The 15,012-nt window shown below is 40.5% G+C and overlaps 1 protein-coding gene across 3 annotated transcripts in view; it reads right to left on the reverse strand.

Moving 5' to 3' along the window:
* Positions 1-15,012, reverse strand: part of ACTN1 (actinin alpha 1) — a 130,139-nt gene that overhangs the window by 8,918 nt on the left and 106,209 nt on the right. Inside the window, exons 11-21 of one of the 3 annotated variants that reach the window (XM_031952793.1) lie at positions 13,994-14,141; positions 11,895-12,045; positions 10,544-10,652; positions 9,816-9,956; positions 8,561-8,743; positions 8,280-8,414; positions 6,659-6,838; positions 5,785-5,931; positions 2,415-2,495; positions 1,852-1,917; positions 531-689 (exon numbers count right to left, since the gene is read on the reverse strand). In XM_031952793.1, coding sequence (XP_031808653.1) covers positions 531-689; positions 1,852-1,917; positions 2,415-2,495; positions 5,785-5,931; positions 6,659-6,838; positions 8,280-8,414; positions 8,561-8,743; positions 9,816-9,956; positions 10,544-10,652; positions 11,895-12,045; positions 13,994-14,141 — 1,500 coding nt within the window. The remainder of the gene's footprint in view (positions 1-530; positions 690-1,851; positions 1,918-2,414; positions 2,496-5,784; positions 5,932-6,658; positions 6,839-8,279; positions 8,415-8,560; positions 8,744-9,815; positions 9,957-10,543; positions 10,653-11,894; positions 12,046-13,993; positions 14,142-15,012) is intronic. The other 2 variants (XM_031952795.1, XM_031952794.1) reach the window with 2 other exon arrangements.

The following is a 15,012-nucleotide window of genomic DNA, read 5'->3' on the forward strand; positions in this document are numbered from 1 at the left end:
AAGTTTTTGTTTTTACTATAGTCTGGCCCTCCAACAGTCTGAGGGACAGTGAACTGGCCTCCTATTTAAAAAGTTTGAGAACCCCTGCTCTAGACAATACTTTGAGAACCACTGTTCTACAATGATTAGCTGTAAATGAATTTGCTATTCTCAGCAATTCTACTCTAAAGGACTTACAATGAAATATCCTATCCAAAGTCAGAGAAGGAACTGATTATGTCTAAATACAAAATGAAGCATCTCTGTTTCTCTCTCCATCTCCATCTCTGTCTCTCTCTCCCCTCCTCTCTTTTTTACTTTATTTTTCTTGAAAAAAAAAACAAAAACCTTTTTTTAAGGATGAATGATCTGTTTTCTTTTACAACCTGACTTTTATGGAAATATTTTGCATAACTTCAATAATGGAAGCTGGGGATAAGAGGGACAATCTGTAACTCAAAAGTTTTAAAAACAAATGTAAAAAATTGTTTTAAATCTAAGTTGGGAAATATATTATTATTTTAAAGACTATGATTACATAGCTAACTTACCTTGTCCCCAGCCAGGATCTTGAAGGAAGCCATGACTTGGTCAGCTGTGTCCGTGTCAGCTGTCTCACGGGACATAAAATCAATGAAGGCCTGGAATGTCACTACACCAATGCGGTTAGGATCTACAATGCTCATGATTCGGGCAAACTCTGCCTCTCCCTAAAGAACAAAAGACAGGATCTGCATCAGTTCCATAGGCTGCGACCTTCTTGAATTACCTAGTCTTATTGGAGATCAGTCTGTATCTAATGATGGAGGGATTCATTTTACCCCTACTTTGTGGGACTGAGAAATTCCAAAGGGAGAACAGAAAGCTCCTCAACAAATTATAGGCTGTCCCAGGGGCCCAGCTCATAGGTATATCCTAATTTAAAACCTCTAACCCACCTTTATTTGGACACCTGGATTATTTTTTCTTAGAGAGCTCTTTGGCTCAGCACAATATTATCCTGTGAGCCAAGGTTAAAAAATCATTAAAGAAAAAGCTTTCACAGACAGAAATCTTTATACTCCTGGCTTGCCACTCAGCACTGGGCAATGAGGAGTGAAATGAGATAAAAATAAGAGAAGGGAAAAAGATGCACTGGCAAAAAGACAACAGCAGCCAAGCTAAAGTATATTTAAGGTGATGACTAAAACATGTCAGTTTCCTGCCTGGCCTGAGAACAGGACAGAAAAAAAAAAAAGAAAAAAAAAAAGAAAAGAAAAGAAGAAGAAACATATTGATCAAAAGTTCATGTCAAAAATGTAGGACTATTACCAGATCCAAGATTGTGTTTGTTAGATATTCAATATTTGTGAGTACAGAGGGGAAAAGCCCCTTTTAATATTGTCAGACACTAAAAAACAAACAAACCAACAACAACAACAAAAAAAAAAAAAAAAAAAAAAAAAACCCAGGACTGCCAGCATATGCTTTGGGTCATCAAGATAGTTGAAAAGAGATATTCTGATACACTCTTTCCCCAAAAGATCACTCCATTCCTTCTCCAATCTAGCATTATTTATCCCCCAAAAAAGGAAGCCAATAGAAGGACCCACCCCCCAAGTTTATTCCCCTAATGGGCTAAAGAATTAACAATGGGAAATATGGCTAAACTGAAGAAAATAAGAGCTGTCTCTGTGTTTATTCACTCCATCCCTCCCACCCCTTCTGATTTCAGTATTCACCTAGACCCAAGAAAACCCTTCTACTTCAACCTCACCTCACTGGTTGGGTTCACAGAGCCCTCCCCTCAGACAGGGCAGAGATGAGGGTATGTGGCCACGGGAGACCATACCAACCCTCAGGAATGAGAGGGGGGCACCCATTTTACGTTACCATATTGTAACCCATGGAGATAAGGCAGGCGCGGAAATCGTCCGTGTCCATCATGCCTGTCTTCTTCTGCATGAAGGCAGTGACATTTAGACAAAGGGAGGGCAGGAAAGATGGGAAGAGGAAAGGGCCCACACCAGTTCATGAACAAGTAGAACACAGACAAAGGAGGGAAGGCGTTTATTGGATGGTGGGGCAGACGGAGGAAAGAGAGAAGAATGAAAAAGGAAAGAGAAATACAAATTAAAGGTGGAAAATATTGTAAAGAGCAAGAGGCAGAAGTTGGCAAGGAGAGAGTGCAGAGGTAATGGAAAAGAAAAAAAAGTAAGATACCCATGAAAAGCAGCCAGGGTAGGGAGTTTAAAATTTAGATGGATGCAAAGAAGGATCCCCCTCAGAGGGAGAGGTAGCCGCAGTCAGAAAGGTAAGGCACATGTCCAGAGGAACATAGGAAAGTGGGGGAGAGGGAGAGATCCGGACAGAGAGAGAAAAGAAAAAGGAGAAACACACGTTATTGATCACCCCCGATGCCACCCCTGACCATGTTCCATGCAGGTGTTGAGTACCTGGGGGTCGTTGCCAATATCGTAACCCAAGCTGATGAGGCAGGCTTTGAACTCCTCAGGACCGAGTGTGCCGGAGTGATCCTGGGGGCGGCCGTGGTGTGCCAGGCAGCAGGACATGCAGTGGGTGCCAGGGAAGGGAAATGGGCAGGGTAGGACAAAATGCGCAGGGATGTGAATGAGGAGGCGGACAGTGGGTGCCATGCAGGGTGGGAGGGAAAGCAAGCAAGTGGGCGTGGGAAGTGAAAAGGGATGGGAAGGGAGAGGTGTACATGATCATGCATATGGATAAGGGTGAGGCGGGTGAGGGGAGAAGGGAGAAAGGGGAAATAAAAGTGCATAAGGTTAGATACCAAAATGAGGTTTCATTCAATATGTGCTCACACACAAACTTGCTCCAAAACAGGACCAAAACAAGAGCCTCCCAAATCAACCCTGGCCCCCTCCCTCTCCTTTCTCCCCATCCCTTCCCACACACACTTATACTGGGGTCTGCAGGGAGTTCCACTAAAGGCTCCTGAGACATCTGGAATGCCATGAAGCAGGCAGGGCCATGTGAAGGCCCTAATCTGCCCACCCTATCTTTCAAGAGCCACTTAGCCCACCCTAAGGACCATATTTACAGACGCTAGGGCCTATATTAAGAGCCTATACATTCCACGCTTTTGAAAGGGTTAGTTTCACCTCCACTCACTTTCCTAGTACTCATCCTGAAGTCTAAATGAGGGGCAGTTGATCAGAGTTCAATGTCACCACTATGGGAGATGGCCATGAATATACCTGGATCACCTCGTGGAAGGCTGGGATGGGGATGGTGGCGGAATAAGAACCACCGGCATCAAAGGGCAAAAACTACTACTCTTAGAGTTAAGTGATTCTAGTAAGGAAGGCAGTAAGGAAGAGAGCCAATGTTAATTTGTGAGTTTTTCTTCAAGATGGGCCTGGTGAAGGAAATGCAGTCAGCCAGCTGACCCAAATAATTCAAACAGAGAGGCCCAACTTGAGATACAACACAAAAGCCTGAGGATTTTATGAACCTTAGAAGCTCATTCTAGTCTAACCATCTCCCACGACTCCCCCCATTTTATAGATGAGAAAACTGAGAACTAGAAAAGATTAAGATGGTATACAGTCAGAAAGTGACAGTTTTGAACTCAGGTTTTGTTTTTGGCTAAGACCCTTTTCATTTAACAAACATCAAATACCTACTATGTAGGTACTGTGCTCAGCACTGTAGACAAAGAAAAAGAATCAAATAGTCTCTGTTTTCAAGAAACTTACATGGCACTAGGCTTGGAATCAGTAGGATTTAAGTTCAAATTTGGCCTCAGACACTTATTAATTATGTGAGCTGGGCAAGTCACTTAACCCCAATTGCCTCAGCAAAAAAGAAGGAAGGAGGGAAGAAAATTTCAAGAGAGTGCTAACAACTGAGTGGAGGCACATCAGAAAGAGCTGGGCTTTAAAGGAAGCTATATGGTGGAAGTAAGGGATATTTCAGACAGAGAGAAGTACTTATTGCACTTTGGCTTTCAGAGGCCCTCTCACCAGTCTAGGCATCATCCAGTCCAGTAGGCCCGCCCACAAGTTCTGTGAGACAGGCTGTTAGAATGTATTCGATCCATTAGCGTGCCAATGTGTCAAGGGCCAAGGAAAGTGGCTAACAGGACTATTCTTACGGATCTGTGAAACTGGTTGACATGATAGCCTCAGAGATAGAAGTCTCAGCTCTTCCCATAAAACACAAATTCTTAGAAGCAGAAAGTACTTGAGGCCATTGCTAAACTGGGATTCCCTACACAAAATCTCTGAAAAATGGCCATTTATACTCTGCTTTGAGACCTCTGGTAATGGAGAACTACTCACTTTCTGAGGTAACCCACTTCATTTCTGTGGAGCTGAAATTACAAGAAAGTTTGTCCTAAAAAAAAAAAAAATCAAGGTAACTAACAATTTCTGCTACTTCTCTTCTGTGAGGAGAATTAAAGTATGGTGAGATACAGTGGCATCTCAAAAACTATTATCCAAATCCTGGTCCTACTATTTATTAGTAGTGAGACTTTAAGTCACTTAATCTCTCTAGGTGTCAGTTTTCTCATTTGTAAAATGAATGGAGTGGCCAAGGACTTCTAGCCCTCAGTCCTAAGTCCCATGAAGTAACTGTGATCCCTAGTCCAGAAAGGTACCCTTCAAATACTAAAAGATAAGCTATCATGTCACCCTGGAGTCTTCTGTAAGCTAAATAACCCCCGTTTCTTCAAGCTATCCTCATGACATAGTTTAGATGACCTCATTACTCTGTTTCCCTTCTTTGGAAATGGCACAGCTTATTAAAGTCTTTACTCAAATGTTATACCCTGAAAGCAGCCCAATAACCAGATATGGTCTAACTATGGTAAGAATACAGTGGGATTGTAATCTTTTCTGTTTCTACTAATCTGTGCTATGAGGTGCATTAAGATTTGGACCATAATATCTCACTGTTGATTCATGCTGAATTTGCAGTCAGCTGAAACCTCCAAATCTTTTTCAAATACTATCTAGTCACACCTATTATCGCCTTCCATACTTGTATAATTAATTTATTTAAAGCCCCCAAAGTAGTATTTATTGTTTAGTCATTTAATCATATCTGACTCTTTGTGATCCCATGGGCCATGCTTTCCATGGGGTTTTCTTAGCAAAGATATTGGAGCAGTTTGCCATTTCTTTCTTCGGTGGTTTAACACAGTAAGTGTCTGAGGCCGGATTTGAACTGAAATCTTCCTGACTCTATGGCTCTATCCACTGAGCCACTTAGCTGTCCGAGAATAATATTAACTCTGCTAAATTTCATCTAATTAGACTGTTCACTGTTCTAGACTTTCACGATCTTTGATCCCGATTCCATAACCTGACATTTTGGGCAGCATGGAATAGTGAACAGAGAGTCAGTCTGAGAATCAGGACATTCTGGCTTCATATCCCAAGTCTGACATACTGGCTGTGTAACCCACAAGAAGTCACTTAACCAGGGTTCCAGGGAACAATTGCTGTGCTATGTTTTAGGCAAAGGAGTTTCCTAATCCAATGGCATAATGGATCTAAACTAAGCAAAAACAATATATTAACTATTCCATCTAGCTTCCTACCAGTTCGAAGTCTGTTAAGCATGCCATCTACCTTTGCCTTCAACCAGAGCACTAGCCAAAATACTGACTAAAAAGAGCCAAAGATCTGTAGCACCCTTTTGGAGAGACCCAATGTTCAGAGCTATCTCCAGGTCCTGGTGAAGGACACCTACCTTGGGTAAATTTCTCCTATTCATGAGGTCATTTTAAAGCTGAGTTTCAGTGATAAGGAGGGGAAAAAATTCAGTATGTCAAACACTTACCCGGTCAAAGTGATTGAAGGAGGCTCGGAATTCATTCATCTGTTCCTGGCTGATTCCTTTGGCATCTCGAGTAAGGATCTGGTTCTCCACTTCATTGATGGTCCTGGCAATGGTGGTGAGGAGCTGTTCCCAGCCCACTCGGATGTGCTGAGGAATCAACATTGTTGTTAGCAGAGTTAAACTACCCAAACCCTTGGCTTTCCCCTTTAGGATCTGAAAAACCAAAGAACCTATCTGGGTAATTCACACTGATTTTTATCAAATCACCAATGAGGATCCTTTGAAATAACATATTCAAAGGCAGGAATATTCTCAACCACAGAGCACAGAAATGACACTAATAGGACTATTTAATATCATAATCTAATTAAGCAAAAAAAAAAACAAGAATTGAAAGGGTCAGGAGGAAGACCAATAATGGGGATGGAGAGAGGCAGAAATATAATAGCAAAGTGTTCTAGCAAAAAAGGAAGGAGGCTACCAAAATATATAATTTATCTTATACCTATTATTCCAAATCTCTCCTCCCCACCACCAAAAAAATTTTTACAATCAAAAACAAAACAAAGATTTCACTCCTTTCCAGTTAAAGGAAATAATGTGAAAACCTATAAATATGTTTTACACACACACACAAAACTCTGGTTTGGTCATTCCATTTTAGCAAATGTATTCTATTGCTATTCTATAGTAGAAAGAAACTGCTGGAAAGGGAAGAAGATTAGAAAAAGATATGCATCAGTGATCACCAAGAAGACTATTCCTAAGGATTAAAGCTGGTTCCTATTTCCAAGTTTTAAAATTAAGGAAAAAAATAAAAATAAAGTTAAGGGAAACCAACAACGTCCTCAGCTTTTCCCTCCAGGGACTTTACCTCCATGGTATAGTTGGTGTGCTTGTTGTCAAAGATCAGAGCCTCCTGGATCTGCTGGTGATCTCCTTCCAGCTGGTCAATCTTTGGTTTGTAATTGACAATGCTCTTCTCATACTGTCGAAGGTGGCTGAGCTGGTCCTCCAAGGTGCCATGCATCTCAATGGAGATACGGCCAATCTCCTACAGAAACAGAGAGCGCGTCATTGCCTCAAGGATACCTCCACCAAAGGACTTATACACTGTAACCTCTAGGGAGGAACTCGGGAATTCCAGCCCTTTAACCCTTATGGCCTTCCCCATGGAAGCTCAAAGAGGTTAAAGAAGATTAAGACCTGAAAACTGAAAAAGAATACAAAAAACCCCAACATTTTTGCATTTTTATTATGTAAAATCAGAAAAGGCAGCAATTGAATCTGTTTAATCTAGTAGTATTTGAATCCAGTATTTCTTCAAGACTTCCTATAAGATTCAGGAGAGAGATAAGTTCTAGAATGGCTGAAATAATCAAAGAAGGCAGCAAATAACAAACTCAACCTAAATTCCATTGCCTGGTTTTCCAAGCCCTTCATAATCTCAACTTTCTTCCTTATGCTTATTTTTCAGGCTTATGGTCTTATTTTTCAGACATACATCTTTCACTGGCTACTACATAATATCACATTCCTTCCTGCCTCCATATAGTAGATGAAGCTGTTCTAGTTGTTCAGAGATGCCTCTTTCTATTTAAATTCTAATTACTCTTAAGAAAATCAAGTTATGTTTTATTTCATCCAAGAGGCTACCTCACATTCCCTCACTACAACCTCTACTGATTTCTATACAGTTTTTAAGAATGTGGACCTTTCAGTCTAGCAGTTGATGATATGGCAGTTTATATTGTTCCCTGGTTATTTCATGTGGGTTAATCTTCCCTGAAACAGAATGCAAGGTCTTTTAGGGTGAGAATTCTGTTTTTACAGTCACTGATTTTGAGCTTAGAATTCATCTAGTTCAAAAGTGTCAAATTTAGTCCTGAAAAACTTCCCATAGAGAAACAAATAAAAATGTAATTGGAAAATGTTTAAATAAAATAAAAAAATTTTAAATGATACAACATAATGTTAATTTGTGATTTTCTAAATCCCTATATAGCTCACAGGGATCCTTATGTATAGTTAATGGCCTTGATTTCTAACCGAGTTTGATACTTCTCAATGAGGCTAATATCTTTATTTTGTAGATGAAGTAGCTGAGATCAATAGAGATTAAATACACAAGGTCACACAAGTATCAAGTGATAGAATTGAGATCTTTAGACGGATGCTCTGAGTCCACATCTAGAACTCTGAATATACTGTACCACATTGTCCCTTAAACTTCTTCTGTATCCCTCATAGTCCTTAGCATGTTGCCTTTAACACAGTAGAGTCCTAATAAATAATTAACTGATTGAACATGGATTTCTCTAAATTTTAGAAGTATCTTTGGAATACTAAGGTTTACTCCTTCAAAGACAGAAAAGAGAAGGTTTGTCTATGGAGAAGGTTGGGAGAAAAGAGCTAGGAAATGGGTTTTGGTAGAGATGGGAAATAGGAAACGGATGAGAGAAAGGAAGAGGGGAAATTTCTGCATTTAGTATCACCTCCATCTTGGTCTGGATCCAGGGCCCAATAACATTGGCCTGGGCTGCAAATTGTTTGCGGAGCCGTTCATTCTGCTGTTGCCGAGTATGTTCTTCCATCAGGGCCTGGTCCCTCCGTGGTACTAGTTGCCGAACCTTGAATGCCAGAAGAGATAGAGGTAAGAGAGATTTGTTTGGAGCCTAAACAAGTTGAATGATAAAATAGTTCCTCTTTGGTCCTTCAAACTTGATTCCATTTTCTCCTCCCACCACCCTGAACCCTGATCCATTGTTTGACTTACATGGTCCCATTTGCCATTGATCTCCTGAGGGGTGATGGTTGTGTAGGGATTGGTCCCAGCCATATTGACATGGTATGTCTGGACAATTTTGGTAACTTCGTTATGGATTCCTAGAATGGCCTGTCGCTCCTTGTCAGCATCAGGGAGGGTAGCTTTGAATTGTTCATGCGCTGTGGTTAATCCCTAGGTAGAAATCAGAAATGTGGGAAAGATGGCAAGAAAACACAATCATTAAGTCTAAAGGTTTAAAATGGAAAAAACATTAGGCCCTTTTGGGATACTGGAAATGATGAATATTGGATTGCTTGAAGCAGTCACATCCTTCTGAACAATCACCGTCATCTCAAGCCAGGGAAAGTTAAGAAGATTGCCTGCTGCCACGCTAGCAACTAAAAACCATTCTGAGAGCCAAAAAAATTATGGCTGGAAGGAATATTAAACCTAAACCAGAGGATTCTTCACCTTAGAGTCCAAGGACCCTTGAGGTCTGTGGATAGACTACATGAGGTTCGCAAACTTAAGATAGGAAAACTATTTTAATAACTATTTCAATACAACAAGTTTCAATTATAATTCTATATATTTTATTCACTTGAAAATATTACTGTGAAAAGGGGTTTATAGACTTTTACCAGACTGCCATGAGTCCTATGACACAAACTCTGATCTAATTCAACTCCTGTATGATACAGATGAAAAAAATTTTTAAAAGGTGAATGACTTAAGGCTATACAGCTATTAGCTATTCAGAGCTGACAGCCAACATAAAAAAGCCAAAATGGTTAAGGGAAGTTTTCTTAACCAGTTAGGGGGAAAAGCACCAATCAAGGCAGCTCCTTGAGATTAGCTGCTTTCTTTAGAGTAAGGACACAAGGGTATGGAAGCCAAAAACCTTAATCAAATGAGTTGGACTTTACTACTTTGGTCAATCAATGAGTATATATTAAGTGGGCACGGAAAATGCTGAGAAGACAAACCTAATGAGGAGCTCTTATTCTATTTCCCATCTAGTAAATTTTATCTTAAATCTTATAAATTATCTTCCTCTCTCCACTGCTGTTTTCCTGTATCATAGCAATGAGTAAATTCTATCATCCTTAATGGGAGAAGGATATAGCTGTGTAATAATAACACTCTCTTCATCCTCTCTTTAAAGATAATCATTGCTGCTGAGCCATGAATAGCATGAAATCCTCCCACATTAGTTCAGATTCATTATTTTTTAGGAGCTTAAATGTTGTGGGAGAGTGACTACCTGGATCTCCTCTATGGTATGCACAATGAAGGTATCCTGCAGGTCTTCCATGGCCCCTTCCATCCAGTTATTGAAGGGAGCGGCTCTCTTCGCATATTCCAGATACAGCTGGTCTATGGTCTCTAGCAGCTTCTCTGTTCGCTGAACATCAACAGAAGTAGGAAGTTAAAAGAGAAAACAGGGGTTCAGGGGATCATAGATCTAGGGCTAAAATGGACCTTAGAGGCAACTGAATCCACACCTTTCATTTCACTTATGAGGAAACTGAGACCCAGGGAGACTGTGACTTGCCCAAGTTATATGGGCACTAAACCTAAGAGGCAGGATTTGAATCCAGGTATTCTGATGCCTGCGTTCTCTTTCCAATGAAAGATGCAGGGCAGGGGAGGACAGAAAGTAATAGAAGAAATAGGAAGAAAAATAATGCTCACACTAAAAGGATCATAATTTAGAGGAACTAAATAGAAAATCTATCTTTTGTCCAGAATAGTGGAAGGAAGATGCATATTTTAGTCAGGTCAGTGTTTACAGTGCAGGAGGCTCAGGGCATCATAAATCTTGTCCTCCCAGTCTTAGAGAGGCCTAGAACTGAGAAAAGGGGACAAAATAAGGGAAGGAAGCACTAAGGTGGGGAGAGGAAGAGAGATTTTTCTGGGCCAAATGGTGGAAAATTAAGAAGCAAGAAAAGAGGAATGTATTTGAAACATAGCTTTCCTTTCAGGGCTCACCTCCAAAGCTTCCCTTCTCTTTTGGGTCAATGCCCCCAAGTTATCCCACTGATCACAGATCTTTTGGCAACGAGCATTGACACTGGGAGAATTGTAATAATCCAATTCACTATAAAAGAAAGAGACCAAGAATCATTTCATACACTGTTCTTCATTGTAAAAAAATAAACTTGTGACATTCAAAGTAACATAATGACCAATCTTGATTCTAAAGGTCTAAATTTCCTTATCTCCATTAGGAGAATGGCAGACTTCACATATAATGAAAGATGTGATCAGTTTGCTTTGCTTAACACTATTCTTTAAGAAATAGTTCTATAAGGACGATTTTTGAACTGATGTTTTTTTTAAAAACGAAAGAAATTCCAAAGCACCAAAGTTTGAAAAAAAAAAAAAAATGAAGAGCTAAAAGGGAGAGAAACTGGCATGCTAGTTTCCTTTGGTGGAAAACAACACATATGAAGGTTCATCATGGGTGTGGTTCTGACAAATTAAAAGGAAGAATATACAAGGGCAAGGGATTCTCCTTTCTGACCAACAAAATAATCTTTGACAAAAAGATACAACCTTTCTGAGTTGGATCTTACTCTCCCAAATGAAAGAGGGAATGGGAGATAGGGGTGGGTGAAGAATAAAGGAACCAGGTAATGCCATAAAGGCGAAAAAGATGATGGCAAGAAAAAAAGAATTCCTTTCAGTAATACATGTCCCAACTTTGGACTTTTGGACTACCTGGGACACCAGACATTCCTTAAAACAGTCCCAAAGCGATTTATCAAAACAAGAAGTCAGATGACCTACACTCCATTCTAATATTTCCAAGCTCTGGAAACCAGGGTAAGACTCATTACCTCTTTAAGCCTCAGTTTCTACATCTATAAAATGGGGATAATATTGTCACTACCTACCTTATAAGGATTTTTATCAATTACTCTAAAATGAGATAAAGTAAATAAAATGTTTTGTAAATGTATGAGCTGATTATTTTTTATTAATATTTAATAGGTATCACCTCAGAGCTTCTAAATCTCTCCCCATTCTTCTGCTAGGGAAGTGGGATGTGGTCAGCAGCTCAGATCTGTACTGAAATTTGCTTTTGCACTCTGGTGTTTTGCATTCATTGTCCTCCTGCATGGGGATCCAATATTCATTGATCCTACAAACCCTGATGATTTGTATCATTCCCACACCAAAGGTTGATTGCAAATTAAGCAGCTGAGGTAGAGTTTCAACAAATTATAGGCATTCCCCTTCCCTATCATGTCATGATTCCAGAATGCCCTGAAGGAAGATCAAAGTAGAAAATGTGTAGAAAAGGTGTTGGGCTAAATGGGAAACAAATGATTCCTACTTAAGCTCCTGTGCAATAGCAGCAATCTGTTCCACTCGGTCTTGATGAGCAGCAAGGTCACTCTCAAAAGCCTCATGCTTCTTCAGAAGGGCCTTGATCTCCGAAAGGGTGGCTATCTCATAGTCCTTCTGCTGCAGCATGGCCTCTTTGCCTAGGTTCAAGAAGGGTTTTGGTAAATCCCATGGTCTTAGACAGGTTATTAAGACATAAATGAAGGAATATCCCTAATCCCGGATGTTGCCATAAAACAATCTAATCATCATATATTCTCATACAAATCATCTATTCGAGTTCCCATAAGTGATAAAATTGCTCCATGAAGCTTTAGTCAACTATTCATTCCCGTAGTAGCCTCTCCCATAGAACAATTATTATTTCCAGCATTAATTACACGCTGTCCCAAATTTTTTGCTTATAGTCACATCTCCCATAGTACCCAGCACCATTTGAAACATAGAATAGCAGGAGGTATGAATGAAGGATTACTGGGCCATCTGATTACTTATCACTCGACAATACTAAACCAGCAGTCTCAACTAGTATGGCCACTAACCATAGCTTAGTCCATCCAAAAGGTCAATTCTGTCCTGGTGACAAAGCCTTAGGATGACTAATGGTTAGGTCAGTTATCTTTGCTCTTATATCATCACAGTTCCTGACCCTGGCCAGCCATCTTGGCAAAGAGGGCACATATAATGACAAAAATAAAAAGAGAAAATAGAAACCCCTGTTACCACCAGCCACCCCCAGTTCATTAAAAGAACACTGGGCTTGCAGCCAGAAGCTCAAGATTTATTTCCCCCCAGACCTGAAATTACAGGCTAGGCAGCCCTGGACATATCATTTAATTTCTCTGGGTTTCAGTTACCGTATCTACAAAATGGGGGTGATAATGCTTGCATCACCTACCTCACAAGGTGTTGTCAGCAAAGTACTTTGAAAATTGTAAAGCACTAGAGTAATGTGAGTGGTTATCAGTATTACTAAAAGAAACAAACTTGAGATGCATGTCCCACTGATGGCATTCATCTGCAACATCTTCAGATATTCTGGTTCAAGTTCCTCCAGGAAGCCTTCCCTGGGAGCCCTCTTCTCTCTCAGGTAAAGAGGTCTCCCAAAATTTCTCACAGTACTTTGCCTAAACCTCTCCTCCTTTGTGCTTATCTCAGGCTTCTTTGTATACAAGTCTTTAATCCCGTTGGTTTATCAACTCCTTAAGAACAGGGTCTGTGCCATAACTTTGCATCGGCAGCCAGCGTCTAGCACAGTGCCTTGCACTGAGTAGGTGCTTAATCAACCAATCAATCAACAAGCATTTATTAAGCACCTACTACGTGCCAGGCACTGTAATAAATAATAAATAAATGATGAATGAGTGAATGAAGGACAGCATGTTTCCACGTGGAAGCCAAATGAAAACGAACTCATAGCATGCATGCATACATACATTACATACCCACTTAATTCCTTCCTCCCTTTTACCCACTCCCCAATAAATGCCCCACTCTCTAAAAGCCAAAATCCACTTAAAAGATCATATAATCTCATAAGGCGAAGGGGAAAGGAAAGCAAGCAGACCTGGAAGTATTAACACAAAGCTTAATCGGAGGGGGACCCTAAACTAAGGATTCCAAAGATTCTTATTTCTGAGTCCTAAGAGATGAATTGGAACTTCTATACTCTCTGAGAACTGCTCTCTTGACCTCCTCTTCCAGTCCTGATCTCATACTCAAATGCAGGACTCTGAGTACCCTCCAGCATCCATCTCTGGACCTCAGAACAGAGACAAATTCTGCATTAATCAACCGTGAAGTAACCATTCATAGAATACTTATTGTCTGCCTATTGTGTGGCTTCCTACCCAGGGAGCTCAAATAGTGTTATCAGTCTCATTTTGGATAAATGCTATGGAGTAATTTGGAAGGTTCTATGGGTTAGACAGCAATATTTCCCAGGGATAGTGGCATATGGGAACCAAGACCTGTGTTAACAAAACAATAGGAAGAAAGCAAGAAAATTAGGATCCCTTAGTTTCCAAGGATCCCTGCTTAGGAAAAATCATGAAAAGCAGGTTAGAATCCCTCTGAGGTTGCCCTTACCATCTGTCCAGGCTTCATGGATAGAGGCCTTCTGCCGGAACTTCTCAGCCAGATGGTCCAGTCGTTCTAACCTTCGGATTTCATTCAACTGCCACTCTTCATAACCCTTCTCTGCCTGCTCCAGGCCCCCCCATGCATTATTGATATCCTGGAGGGTCAGAAAAAGGTAGCGTCACAAAGGCAAGGACTTTATATCTGACATCACTTCATTATGGGAAGACCCAGCTCCCAGTCTGATCTGGGTGCTGGGACACTGACAGCTTCTTCTATCATCATAGCATCATCAATCAGCTGTTTCTTGCTCTTCTAGGACAAGATTTCCTTTCCAACCCCACTTAACCCTCCTCACTCCAATTCGTCCTATCCCAAAAGTGACTCACAGCCTTCTCTCCCACTCCACAAGTTTTCAACAGCATAGAAAATTCTGTTTCTCTCGTTGAAGCTGCTCAGGCCTCCACTGGAAAGGGATTTTTTCTGCATCCTTCTGGCCCCGGTGGATGACAGTAACAAAGTCTTGCTGGCATTTAGGGCCAAGAGGGTGTTGACTAATGGTTAAATTCTTAGTATGTGCCAGGACCCAGATAGTCACAGAACCTCAGATTTGGAAGGGTGTCTTAATTCAACACTGAATAAGTATCTCTTCAATAGAACTTCCCCAATAAGTGGTTGGCCTTTGCTTCTAGACCTCTAGTTATGAGGCATCCACTACTTCCTCAAGCAGCCTATTCTAATTTTGGATAGCTAATTATCAGGAAGATTTCTCTTCAAAAACAAAAGCATAAATCTGTCTCCTTCCAACTTCCAACTATCATACTCAGTTCTGCCCTCTGAATACAAAGAGGGCAAATATAATCCCTCTTCCAAGTGATAACCTTTCATATTCTGGAACACATCTATCATGTTCCCCCACAACAATCTGATGGGTAAAAATCCCTACGCCTACCTCAAACAATTATTAATAATGAGGAGCTATTATATTAGGACATTATACAAGATAATAAGGAAGGGATCTGCTAAAA

This window comes from Sarcophilus harrisii, chromosome 2 (assembly GCF_902635505.1).
Source record: "Sarcophilus harrisii chromosome 2, mSarHar1.11, whole genome shotgun sequence".
NCBI classification, from domain to species: Eukaryota; Metazoa; Chordata; class Mammalia; order Dasyuromorphia; family Dasyuridae; genus Sarcophilus; species Sarcophilus harrisii.